At 40.0% G+C, this 14,280-nt stretch overlaps 1 protein-coding gene across 1 annotated transcript; it reads right to left on the bottom strand.

Annotated features, from left to right (window-relative positions):
• Positions 1–635: 635 nt before the first annotated feature.
• Positions 636–14,098, bottom strand: LOC138091116 (prostaglandin F synthase 1-like). Its single transcript, XM_068986766.1, has 7 exons — positions 14,084–14,098; positions 12,616–12,693; positions 12,071–12,193; positions 10,991–11,100; positions 9,917–10,082; positions 6,028–6,110; positions 636–678 (listed from the first exon to the last, which is right to left on the bottom strand). The coding sequence occupies exons 1-7, from the start codon at positions 14,096–14,098 to the stop codon at positions 636–638; spliced, it is 618 nt and encodes a 205-aa protein (XP_068842867.1).
• Between the last annotated feature and the right edge of the window lie 182 nt (positions 14,099–14,280).

The following is a 14,280-nucleotide window of genomic DNA, read 5'->3' as shown; positions in this document are numbered from 1 at the left end:
AAACTCAAGGATTTTTCATTTAGTTAATATTTATTGATAAAACAATGTCTTACTAAAGAATGTTAAATAAAGTTTTGCTGAATGAATGAATGAATGACAACAAATGAGTGGATGGTAAACTATGTACGTATTTATCAAAATACTAAACATGGGCAGACAATTAAGAATTTAAACAAATGAATCAGATGTGTTGCTTTACAGAGAGCAAAATTTAATACTGGATTTTTTAAATCATATTTTAGCTTACCAAGATGATTATGCTAAGTTGAAAAGTATACAACCTGATTGAAGATTATTTGTCTTTGTAAATAATCATGCACACAAATTTGTGTAGGATTCTATAAGGAAAATGTACCAAAGTATTATTTAATGGTGAATTACAGCTTATCTTTATTTTCTATCATTTCTCTTTTACTTTCCAAACTTCCTGTAATTTTTTTTTAATTATCAGGGAAAAAAGAGCATTCTTACTTTGAAGTTTTAATTGTTTCATAAACTGTTTTGTTTTTTTTTCACACGGAAAGGCATTTTCAAAAGTTGAGACACTTCATTCAAGCACCTTCACCACTTACAAAAATCCTCTTCACAGCCCCAGAAGCAAGAAATTCTTACAGAACCACAGTGAGACCCGAGAATCAATATTCTTCAAGAAATGGATATTCAGGATGACTGACACCACTGAAAGAGAAGTAGGAGGATTCATTTATTAATTCTTTCATGTTGTCATAGAGAGCATTACTCTGTGAGTGCAGTCAGGATGAGCTAAAATTCAAAATCTACAAACACATCCCTCCTTCTCCCCCAACAAACACACATCAGCTGTCTGCTACATGTGCACACGGCACCTGCACATCCAGTCCCAACATTGATGTGTAACCGTCACTCCACAGTGACAGGTAGTTGGACTCAGGTTACAATTTTAAGAGGGCCCAAGACCTGGGGCTAGCTCTGGAGATCATTTCAGCCCCTTCGTGGAACTTCTGTCCCTAGACTATGAGAAGGATCATAGCGAACAAAGTAGCTACTCTTTTTTCACACATCCATGGATAAACAGATACTGAGCACTCCCCAAAATACAGACTGTCTCCATTAAGGAAATTCTACTCTATTGAAGAGATACTACAGTCACCTGAATAATCATACAGCACAAGGTGGCATTGATATTTTCTTAATTTACGATGTATTAAAACATTGGTCTATATTTCTGTCTTTGTGCCAGTATCATTCTGTCTTGATGACTGTGGCTTTGTAGTAGAGACTGAAGTCATGCAGGTTGATTCCTCCAGTTCCATTCTTCTTTCTCAAGATTGCTTTGGCTATTTGAGATTTTTTGATTTCCATACAAATTGTGAAATTATTTGTTCTAGCTCTGTCAAAAATACCATTGGTAGCTCGATAGGGATTGCATTGAATCTATAGATTGCTTTGGGTAGTATACTCATCTTCACTATAGTGATTCTTCTGATCCATGAAATTGGTATATTTCTCTATCTATTAATGTCCTCTTTGATTTCTTTCATCAGTGTTTTATAGTTTTCTATATATAGGTGTTTAGTTTCTTTAGGTAGATATATTCCTAAGTATTTTATTCATTTTGTTCCAATAGCAAATGGAATTCTTTCCTTAATATTTCTCTCTGTTTTCTCATTATTAGTGTATAGGAATGCAAGGGGTTTCTGTGTGTTGATTTTATATCCTGCAACTTTACTATATTCATTGATTAGTTGTAGTAATTTTCTGGTGGAGTCTTTAGCATTTTCTATGTAGAGGATCGTGTCATCTGCAAACAGTGAGAGTTTTATTTCTTCTTTTCCAATCTGGATTCATTTATTTCTTTTTCTACTCTGTTTGCTGTGGCCAACACTTCCAAAACTATGTTGAATAGTAGTGATGAGAGTGGGCACCCTTGTCTTGTTCCTGACTTTACGGGAAATGCTGTCAATTTTTCACCATTGAGGATAATGTTTGCTGTGGGTTTGTCATATATAGCTTTTATTATGTTGAGGTATGTTCCTTCTATTCCTGCTTTCTGGAGAGTTTTTTTTTTTATCATAAATGGATGTTGAATTTTGTCAAAGGCTTTCTCTGCATCTACTGAGATAATCATACGGCTTTTATTTTTCAATTTGTTAATGTGGTGTATTGCTGCTGCTAAGTCACTTCAGTCATGTTCGACTCTGTGTGACCCCAGAGATGGCAGCCCACCAGGCTCCGCTGTCCCTGGGATTCTCCAGGCCAGAACACTGGAGTAGGTATTACATTGATTGATTTGCAGATATTAAAGAATCCTTGCATCCCTGGGATAAAGCCCACTTGGTCATGGTGAATGATCTTTTTAATGTGTTGTTGGATTCAGATTGCTAGAATTTTGTTAAGGATTTTTGCATCTAAGTTCACCAGTGATATTGGCCTGTAGTTTTCTTTTTTGTGGCATCTTTGTCAGGTTTTGGTATTAGGGTGATGGTGGCCTCATAGAATGAGTTTGGAAGTTTACCTTCCTCTGCAGTTTTCTGGAAGAGTTTGAGTAAGATGGGTGTTAGCTCTTCTCTAAATTTTTGGTAGAATTCAATGGAACAAAATAGAAAGCCCAGAGGTAAATCCACACACCTATGGACACCTTATCTTTGACAAAGGCAGCAAGAATATACAATGGAGAAAAGACAATCTCTTTAACAAGTGGTAATGGGAAAACTGGTCAACCACTTGTAAAAGAACGAAACTAGAACACTTTCTAACACTATACACGAAAATAAACTCAAAATGGATTAAAGATCTAAACGTAAGACCAGAAACTGTAAACCTCCTAGAGGAGAACATAGGCAAAATCCTCTTACATAAATCACAGCAGGATCCTCTATGACCCACCTCCCAGAAATAAAAGCAAAAATAAATAAATGGGACCTAATTAAAGTTAAAAACTTCTGCATAACAAAGGAAACTATAAGCAAGGTGAAAAGACAGCCTTCAGAATCCGAGAAAATAATAGCAAATGAAGCAACTAACAAACGCCTAATCTCAAAAATATACAAGCAACTCCTGCAGCTCAATTTCAGAAAAATAAACGACCCAATCAAAAAATGTGCCAAAGAACTAAATAGACATTTCTCCAAAGAAGACATACAGATGGCTAACAAACACATGAAAAGATGCTCAACATCACTCATTATCAGAGAAATGCAAATCAAAACCACAATGAGGTACCATTTCATGCCAGTTAGAATGATGCTTTCCAAAAGTCTACAAGCAATAAATGCTGGAGAGGGTGTGGAGAAAAGAGAACCCTCTTACACTGTTGGTGGGAATGCAAACTAGTACAGCCACTGTGGAGAACAGTGTGGAGAATCCTTTAAAAACTGGAAATAGAACAACGTTATGACCCAGCAATCCCACTGCTGGGCATACACACCAAAGAAACCAGAATTGAAAGAGACACGTGTACCCCAATGTTCATCACAGCACTGTTTATAATAGCCAGGACATGGAAACAACCTAGATGTCCATCAGCAGATGAATGGATAAGAAAGCTGTGGTACATATACACAATGGAGTATTACTCAGCCATTAAAAAGAATACCTTTGAATCAGTTCTAATGAGGTGGATGACCTGGAGCCTATTATACAGAGTGAAGTAAGCCAGAAAGAAAAACACCAATACAATATACTAACACATATATATGGAATTTAGAAAGATGGTAATGATAACTCTGTACGCGAGACAGCAAAAGAGACACAGATGTATACAACAGTTTTCTGGACTCTGTGTGAGAGGGAGAGGGTGGGATGATTTGGGAGAGTGGCATTGAAACATGTATAATATCATATATGAAACGAATCACCAGTCCAGGTTCGATGTATGATACTGGATGCTTGGGGTTGGTGCACTGAGACGACCCAGAGGGATGGTATGGGGAGGGAAGAGGGAGGGGGTTCAGGATGGGGAACACGTGTATACCTATGGTGGATTCATGTTGATGTATGGCAAAACCAATACAATACTGTAAAGCAATTAACCTCCAATTTAAATAAATAAATTTATATTAAAAAAAACATTGGTTACTCAGTAGTTAGTATAACTATTGTTTTCTTTTTTCCACGTTTCAACTTTTCTTTCTAAACCTGTCCTTTTTAATTCAATTCATTAAGAGTGCATTCTGAGCAATTCAAGGGCCAGGAGCTGTGCTGTTGACCTGAGCCCACAAAGAGGAATAAGTCTAGCCATTCACAGCCTAATGAAAGAGAAGATAGAATTATACTTAAAAGTCTTTAAGGACAGAAAAGTGAGTCTCCACCATTTTTTCATTTATCATGTATTTTATCAGAATTGTGATATAGTTTTACAAACAATAGGGAGATTTTTGAGATCTTTCCCTTCAAACAAAGTCTTCGCTGTACCAATAATTTGCATTCCCTCCTCTCTAAACTCCCTTCCAAATTTCTCTTCTGTCTCTTCAATCATGACATTCTCCTGCAGTGATGAGGCAGCTAGAATTCTATGTTAGTGACTAAGTCAAAGGCAAGTAGGTGGGGGCTCCCCAGGGGGTGGACTTCTGCTGGATAAAGGCTAAACTGCAGTGAGTCTTCACTCAAGAAACCATAGAGACCCAGATGATCTTACCTCAGTGTGTCTTGTTAAGGACACAGCAGTCTTTCACTGGAGGGTCAGTTAAGCTCATGATCTACTGGTAATTCAGCTTGGTGAGATAACAAGGATGAGGACATGGGAATTGTAACAGGGAAAAAAGATCAATGAAGGAAGAGATTAATTTGAAAGAAATGGATTGTGTCTTGGAGAAGAAATGCCCATAAGGGAGAAAATCCACCAGACCCTTAGGAGATGAGGTGGAAGCAGGCCCATGTAACTTCTCAAAACTATTGAAGGTTGGCCTTCATGGGACCTTCCTCCATAAAAAAGTGTCAACAAGATGTTTTATCATTGTGTTAGGAATAACAAGAATGGGGGCTTCCCAGGTGGTCAGTGATAAAGGATCCACCTGCCAAGTAGGAGACATGTGTTCAGTGACTGGCAAGACAACTTGGAGAAGAAAATGGCAACCCACTCTGGTATTCTTGCCTGGGAAATCCCATGGACCCTGGAGCCTAGCAGGCTACAGTCCGTGGGTCCAAAGAGTTGGACACAACTAAGCAACTCATGTATGGATGTGAGAGTTGGACTGTGAAGAAAGCTGAGCACTGAAGAATTGATGCTTTTGAACTGTGGTGTTGGAGAAGACTCTTGAGAGTCTCTTGGACTGCAAGGAAATCCAACCAGTCCATTCTGAAGGAGAACAGCCCTGGGATTTCTTTGGAAAGAATGATGCTAAAACTGAAACTCCAGTACTTTGGCCACCTCATGCAAAGAATTGACTCTTTGGAAGAGACTCTGATGTTGGGAGGGATTGGGGGCAGGAGGAGAAGTGGACAACAGAGGATGAGATGGCTGGATGGCATCACTGACTCAATGGACATGAGTCTGAGTGAACTCCAAGAGTTGGTGATGGACAGGGAGGCCTGGTGTGCTGCGATTCACGGGGTCACAAAGAGTCAGACACGACTGAGCGACTGAACTGACTGACTGAAGCAACTAAACAACAACAAAACATGAATGTAATCCAGAAAGGATTCATTATTATACAGTTTTTATTAATATAACCATTTTATCCTGATGTAAAAACAATAGTGGGCTGCTGGCACTGTGCCCTCTGTGTTTACTGGGTCCCTTGGCCCTGAGAGGAAGTGCATCAGGCACAGGGATTAGGGGCACAAAGTAGTGAAATCACCACGATGTCAACTCTGAGGATTTTACTGATGGGCTGTCTTAGGTCCCAATCATTTCTGTTGGTCAGACACAGAGCCCAAGAGGAAACCTCTGCTTTGAGGCCTGCAGGAAGACTCTGGTTGGTTCCTATGCTGGAATCAGGACTGTCTTCCTAGAATCAAGTTTTTAAAAGCTTAGTTGCCCTGCTGATCTGCCTGCTACAGGAAAAAAAAAAAAAACCCATGTGTGTGAAACATCTGTAAGTCAATTATGGTAGAAATTCGTAATATCTTATGTTTCTATTGATGCCATTGGTTGCTTTCATGTCTTCTGGAGTCAGTTCAAAGTCAAGCACCTCGAAGAAAAGAAGAATCACATTACCTCTCCCCCATGAAAACGGCCTCCCCCTGGGGACTGGAGGACTTTCCAGCTGGATGGGGACAGGAAAAGGGGAGAGGGAAGCTGTGTCTGTCCTCAGCTCCCAGGTGAACAAGGCTGGGACCCTCTGCTGAGTTCTCACCTCTCCTTCCCACACCTCCTTCTCTGTCCACTTCACAAACATTACAGTGCCTCAGTCCCTTATCTTTCTAAGTGAATCACTTCAGACAGAAAAGAAATGTAGTAAAATACCCTTTTGTCTTTGGACACTCCTGCCTCGACACCTGAGCAAACATTAGACTGCTTCATGCTCCCCAACATGCCCTAAGTGTGACAGCATTGCACTGATGGGCTGAGGACTGATGTGGGGAGGAGTCTTCCTTGCAAAAGCCTATCCAAGAATCTGATAGCAAACTTACTCTTTATGAATAAATCTAAAAGAAACTTTGTGTAAATGCCTTTGTAGATAAAGTTATGAAAAGTTTAAATATTAAAGAACACCTAAAATATTAAAAGTTCACATCATAATCATGAAATGGATAGCTCAGTTTTGTAAAGAAATTTGTTTTCTCTGAAATCATCTAGTGTTCCAATGCAACATGAATCAAAGACTGACATACACATTCTCTTGTGGAAGTCAGTAAGGTGATACCAAATTTTAAATAAAAGAACGAATAAAAAGCAGCCAAGACATTCTTCAGTTCAGTTTAGTTCTGTCACTCAGTTGTGTCCGACTCTTTAAGACCCCATGAACTGCAGCACACCAGGACTCCCTGTCCATCACCAACTTCCGGAGTCCACCCAAACCCATGTCCACTGAGTCAGTGATGCCATCCAACCATCTCATCCTCTGTCATCCCCTTCCCTCCTGTCCTCAATCTGTCCCAGCATCAGGGTCTTTTCAAACGAGTCAGCTCTTCGCATCAGGTGGCCAAAGTATTGGAGTTTCAGCTTCAGCATCAGTCCTTCCATTGAATATTCAGGACTGATTTCCTTTAGGATGGACTGGTTGAAGAATTTACCATTCTGGAAATAAGACTTATTTTACAATTTAATAACACAGTACAGAAAAATAGTTAAATAGAAGAAAGAGGCCAGAAATGTACTTAAAGTCTCTCTATATATGACAGAGTTGACAATGAAAATCTGTGGAAAATATGGACGCGTTGTTTTTATTCAGTTGCTAAGTCATATCCAATTGTTTGTGACACACTGGACTGTGGCAAGGCAGGCTTCCATGTTCATTATCAACTCAGAATTGCTCAAACTCATGTCAATTGAGTTGGTGATACCATCCAACCACCTCATCCTCTGTCTCCCCCTTCTCCTTCTGCCCTCAGTCTTTTCCAGCTTCAGGGTCTTTTCCAGTGAGTCAGCTCTTCACATCAGGTGGCCGAAGTATTAGAGCTTCGGCTTCAACATCAGTCTTTCCAATGAATATTCAAGGTTGATTTCCTTTAGGCTAGATTGATTTGGTATCCTTGCTGTCTTAGATTTCCACTTAATAAACATATATGTAACCATTTTGATATTATATTGGAAAACCAATTCTAGGTGTATTGCAGGGCCAAATTTGAATGTAAACACAGAAACAGTTTTTTAGGGGACCATACACTTGACCTTGACTTAGATGGGCCTGTAACATTGGGCAGTGAACTTTGCCAGAATTGATGACTCAGTTCTGAGTCTAGAAATGAAGAGGTTTTTTTGTTTTGTTTTGTTTTGTTTTCATTCACTGACTATGGATCATAGTACTGTGCTGACGTGATAACCAGGTTAATTGACCACAGTCTAGCCAAATATACATGTAAAACTACATGGAGAAGTGTGCAGGCTCCTCTGACAAGAGTCATATCCACCTGCTAAAGCAAAACTGCTGATCTGCTCTGCACTGAGCTGCAAATGCATGAGCAAGAGCAGTTAAGAGGACAGCAGCTGAGCTGAGTTCAGGCTGATTGTCAAAATACAGAATCAAGAGATACAGAAATGATCTCTGCATTAAATCCTGAAAATGGGGAGAGTTTCCTGTATAGCTGTGACTAAGGGTACAATAATGGTCTCCTACAAATAAATCAAAAGAGAAACAACCTAGCTAAAGTGGACACAGTCTTGAAAAGGAGCTTCACAAAGAGAAACTCAAGAAGATCAAATGTATAAACATGAAAAACTATAATATTAAGGGAAAAGCAAAATAAAACCATGATGGTTTGGGGGTTAAAGATTGCTGCTATAATTTTTGTGCCCCCAAACTTCCAAATAGGAAAAGGAGTACATCAAGGCTGTATATTATCACCCTACTTGTTTAACTTATATGCAGAGTACATCATGAGAAATGCTGGGCTGGAAGAAGCACAAGCTGGAATCAAGATTGCCGGGAGAAATATCAATGACCTCAGATATGCAGATGACATCACCCTTATGACAGAAAGTTAAAAAGAATTAAAGAGCCTCTTGATGAAAGAGGAGAGTGAAAAAGTTGACTTACAGCTCAACATTCAGAAAACTAAGATTATGGCATCTGGTCCTATCATTTCATGGCAAATAGATGGGGAAACAGTGGAAACAGCAGCTGACTTTATTTTGGGGGCTCCAAAATCACTGCAGATGGTGACTGCAGCCATGAAATTAAAAGACACTTACTCCTTGAAAAGAAAGTTATAACCAACCTAGACAGCATATTAAAAAACAGACATTACTTTGTCAACAAAGGTCTGTCTCGTCAAGGCTATGGTTTTTCCAGTAGTCATGTATTGACGTGAGTTGCACTATAAAGAAAGCTGAGGGCCGAAGAATTAATGCTTTTGAACTGTAGTGTTGGAGAAGACTCTTGAGACTCCCTTGGACTGCAAGGAGATCCAACCAGTCCATCCTAAAGGAGATCAGTCCTGGGTGTTCATTAGAAGGACTGATGTTGAAGCTGAAACTCCAATATTTTGGCCACCTGATGCAAAGAGCTGACTCATTTGAAAAGACCCTGATGCTGGGAAAGATTGAGGGCAGGAAGAGAAGGGGATGACAGAGGATAAGATGGCTGGATGGCATCACCTACTCAATGGACATCAATTTGGGTAAACTCTGGGAGTTGGTGATGGACAGGGAGGTATGGCATACTGTGGTCCATGGGGTCACAAAGAGTCAGACACGACTAAGCGATTGAACTGAACTGAACTGAAATTTACATTTTGATGTTGTTAGAAATGGAGTCATTGAAAGGCCATGATAGTGGAGCTCTCACGAATGAGATTTTAAAATAGCATATTCATATAAGAGACTTGGGAGAAGGCTCTGTTGCCCCCTCCATGATATTAAGATACAAAGAGAAACCTGTGACCTGGATGAGGGCCCTCACCTGACCACACAGGAACCCTGACTCAGATCTCCAGCTTCAAAACTGTGAGAAATAAATTTCAATTTTCCTCAGCCACCCAATCAGTGATATTTTATTAGAGCAGTTCAAATAGTCTAAAAAAAATCACATATTGCAATTTCATCAACTGAGAACAAAGAAAATAAGATGTCATTTGCACAAGATGACAGAATAAATGCTGACATAACTCCAAAACCAAAATCTCTGTTTTCTGTCCAACCTGAACCCTCTCCAGCCATGCCGCCTCTCCTGTTGCCACATCAGGAGGAGAAAACCACCAAAAACACACACAACGCATTCATGCATGGGGAAGAACTGGTAACTTGTCTTGATTCAAGGAAAGTCTTGAGAGACAAAGAATGACCCTCGTGAAGGATGTTCCTTAGGACCCCTCTGCCCACAGCCCAACTCATCACCTGTATGTTCTCTTTGATCCACTTCTTGTTGCAACTCTTGGCCAGAACCACAATCCCACGTTGTATCTGGTAATGAAGGGCAACCAGAGCTGGGGTCTGCTTGTGCTTTTTGGCAATGGCACAAAGAACCGGGTCCTCCAAGAGAACGGGCAGGCCCAGGTTCACCCTGGAAGGAAATTCAAAAATGCTGAGGAGCTGAGACTAAGTACTCAGTTTGTGAGTAGTTTCACCAAATAAACCAAGTATGTCCACTCTATACCAGTGCTTCTCAAACTGTGGTCCATGTACTAAGAGCATCAGCATTACTCAGAATCTTGTTAGAAATACAAATTCCCAGCTTAAATGCAGACACACTGAATCAGAACCTCAATGGAGGCACCTCCTAATCTGTGTTTACAAAGTTCTCCAAGTCATTTGGATGCATGTTTGAGTGAGACCAGAACTGCCAGACTCGTGGATTTTTTTCCTTTTTTAATTCTCATTTGTTGTTTTTCTCCATTCATAGCTCTAAAGTTTGTACAATGGCATGAAAAGAAACAGTGATGGAAAAAGACTGGGAATTTTTTTTTAATTATGACTTTTCACAGGTATTGACACAAGTTGAATAGTGCAAAATATAGAACTATTCATTTCATCATTATTTATATTATGCAATTTTCTATATATGTTTACAAAAATGGTTCATATTGAAATTTGTTATGATGAGAGACCTGGAAGTTGCATATTATCATCCCAATTTTAGATAAAAGATATGTGAAGTTTAGACATGTATTATTAGAAATATGTTCATTGTTGAATAAATAAATAAATCATGATATGAGCTTGTGTCTCTGGTATCAACTGGGGGATTATATATAGACTTTAATGCAGACATTTGTTATTTATGGGTCAACAATCTAATACAATGTAGAAAAATTGGCTGGGTGATGGGAAGATAAAAGAGAAGGATTCATTCCATCCCTCCCTGCTTATACACTGTGCCTATGAGTTATCTGAGTAACATATGATTTACACTATTTTATCAAAAATTGAATTTTACATAAACTCCTTGTTGTCTTCATGAGGGTTCAATACCATTCTTTTAGTCGTTGAGATCCCAGAGCAGCATAGGCAACAAGAACAATATCATGTGACTTGCAAAAATCCAACAGTTTCCTCTGGTTGAGATAAGGGTGACATTCCACCTGTAGAATGTCAACAGAGAAGAGTGTCAGATTATATGGAAAGGTATTAATGTGACAGAAAAAGATGTAAGCTGGAAATATCAACACCAAGAGAGAAATAGACAAAAGTGTGTGTGTACAGTTAATTTTATGATAGACATGGATGGGAAAACAAGTCTAAGACTGAATAATCAAAACGTGGGCTCTACATTTCAGTAAATGCTTCTGAGTAAATATTTCATGTAATGTTAGCATCACCATGAGCCTTTAAATTAACGCTCTAACCTGGATGATTTCTATCATCTCCAGCACATTTTTCTGTTCTGTGCTCCCTGTTGAGACTCATAAATGCTGAGCCACCAAGATTTTGGATACAGCCAACAGAACCACACACGAACGCTTAACACCCATCTCAGCTGATTTTTCTCTTTATTACTTCCCATTCCAGTTTTTTTAATTATTTTTTACTGAAGAATGATTGCTTTACAGAATTTTGCTGCTGCTAATTTGCTTCAGTCTTGTCTGACTCTGTGAGACTCCATGGACGGCAGCCCACCAGGCTCCCCCATCGCTGGGATTCTCCAGGCAAGAGTACTGGAGTGGGGTGCCATTGCCTTCTCCACAGAATTTTGCTGGTTTCTGTCAAACCTCAACATGAACCCATTCCAGGTTTTAATGGTGTTCCTTCTTGCTTGCAGTTCACTCCAAGCCACAAAAGCTGGTCATCCCTCCATCTCAGGGAAATGCCTCCTTCCTCTAGCTCTGGATTCTACCCACAATTTACCAGGAAGCCTTCCACACCTATCAACCCAGACTTTATCAGAGATATCATTATGGATTTCATTCAGAAAGGCCAGACAGAGGCTCTGTTCTCTAGAACCCTCTGACCCACAAAGCTCAGATGAACAGAAGGAGAGGACAGACAGACATCAGGCTCCAGGGCAAGAAGGAGGTTGTGAAGAGCAGGAGGGAGAGGAGCCAAGCTGCTCACCTGGTTGCAGATGGGCTTGTACTTGAGCCCTGGCTTGTTCAGGATCTTCTCCAGCTGCTTGTGGTTGAAGTTGGACACCCCGATGGACTTGGTCAGCCCTGCGTCTTTACACTTCTCCAGGGTCTGGGGACGGATAGGTGCTGAAAAATCACTTGGAATGGGCAATAGAACAAGAATAAAAGCTGAAAAAAATACCTGTAAAAAGTGTCATCCAGAAGGAATTAGCATTGATTATCAAGAAGGAAAGAGGGGAAGAATGACATGACACAAAAAGGAGAATTGCCATCTCCTCCTTGGAAAACCCTGGAGAGCACATATCACATGGAAGGAAATAGATATCTGTCTCACTGTCCCAGATTCTCCTCCTCTGTTCCTCTCTGTGACCATTTCAGCAATGGTTTCCTCCCCACAACCCCAGCATCACATCCCTTAGAGTTCATGACCTGCTGAGACTGATGGCCCACAGCCCATCTCATAGGCAGAAGAACTGATGGAGTTTTCCCCTCTCCTGGCTCCTCCTTTAACTCTCTACTCTTGGAACTCACCTCCCATGTGTGACAGAGACCCACTGAGTCAGCTATCAGTTTTCCATTTTCATCTTTTGGGTATAATTCCTCCCCTGGCTGGAATAGAAGCAGTCATTTTAGACATGTCACAAAATAATTTCTCCACATTTAGCAAGGCTTCCAGGCACCCGGGATTAAACCTACATGAGGTAGGTTTATAACTTTCTAGATACTAATATTTGCAAAGTGATTGCATATAGAGATGTAAGCAAGGTCTTTAGGAGGGAGGCTTATTCTACTTTTTTACACTCAATACATGTTGTAATAAGTACAATTTTTCTAGGTCCTAAAAAGGACTTCAAGTGACTTCTGTGAATTTTGTCTGTTCTTGTACTGGCCTCTTTTGAAATATCTCTAATCTGAGAATGGCAGTAAGTTACATGGATTTATTTCCAGAATAAAAATTGCAGCCTTGACCTGGGCTAGATAATCAGATTTCCTTTTCCCTCTGAGTATCAGATGCCCTAAGGCAGGCACATGAACAAGAAAGACTCTCCTTAAGTTGGTATGGATTGTGGAAGATCAGGGTCTCAAAGATCAATGGTCTATGAGACCATTGTGGAAGATCAAGGGTCTCAAATGTTCATGGCCATGAACCTTGAGCTGCCCCAAGGTCATATTTTCCATCAGTGGAAAATTTTCAGTAAAAAACAAGCAAACCATGAGTAACATCCTGATAAGGCATAGAAATTAGTAGAAATTAGGAGACGTTTCTGAAGAGTACTGCGAATCCCCAGTCTGTCTGTGGCTATGGCTTGTCATCTACATAGTCCACTAAGCTATTGTGCATCAGATGGTTTGGGCTGCTTTTTGTGACTTGAAATCAAGAGTTCTCAGTAAACCATTCTTAACAGCTAAGTGCAGTCTACAAACCTCATCATAACGTCAGGCAAGAGAGGAGGCAATCTCTCCTATGTCCTTATAAAGGAACAAAGTTTAGATGCACCCAGAGTTTAAGGACCAGTCCCTCGTGACAGTTACATGGTCTAAAGACAAGACAGACATCCAACTTTCTGCCTTCCAGTCTAAAGACTTGTCCACTAGCCCCACTTATGCCCAGGCACTTCAGACTATACTTTAATAAAAACACACACTGAAACCCAAGAATACATTGGAAAACTTGGCTTGTAAGACTGTAGTATCCCCTCAGTGATATATCCCCTCAGTTATATCCTCCTGCCCACTCAAATGATACTATAGTTCTCATCAGAAGAAGTTTCCAAGCAGAAAGAGGAGTACAGGGAAAAACATAGCTGGAGTGTTTCTGCCCTGGCACTGAGTAGGTATCCCACAGTAGAAAAGCAATTCTCTCCCATTATTTTTCAGTCACCTCATCTTCAGGACCTTCCACCTCAAATGCTTCTCTGGATCATGTCTTTTTGAAAGAAGGAAAGTGTTTTGTAATAAAATAAAGAGAAACCTTAACTTGCTGTCCCTTAAATGTTACATAACACTCGGCCATCTTGAACTTAGTATTTCTGTTCCGGAGTAATGAATGGAGCCACTGTCTCTATGTTGCAAGGCTGTTTCTTGTACAAATGAAAACTTGTGTGGGATGAAGGGTAGCTGGTGTCTCTGCCTAACAGATGTACAGAAATGAGAGAGATTGTGCAGAATTATCTCCTACAGGCACTTACTCATTTC

The sequence above is a fragment of the Capricornis sumatraensis genome, chromosome 15, assembly GCF_032405125.1.
Source record: "Capricornis sumatraensis isolate serow.1 chromosome 15, serow.2, whole genome shotgun sequence".
Classification (NCBI taxonomy): Eukaryota; Metazoa; Chordata; class Mammalia; order Artiodactyla; family Bovidae; genus Capricornis; species Capricornis sumatraensis.
This window is presented reverse-complemented; position numbering and strand designations above follow the sequence as displayed.

Bases quoted from the DNA above. Each gene is read 5' to 3' on its own strand.
- LOC138091116 (XM_068986766.1), bottom strand. The intron at 6,111-9,916 runs GTGATGAGTTGG...CTTTTCTTCGAG, and splicing joins GGATCAAAGAGAACATACAG to GTGCTTGACTTTGAACTGAC. The intron at 679-6,027 runs ATAATTGACTTA...CTTCTCTTTCAG, and splicing joins AGATATTACGAATTTCTACC to TGGTGTCAGTCATCCTGAAT.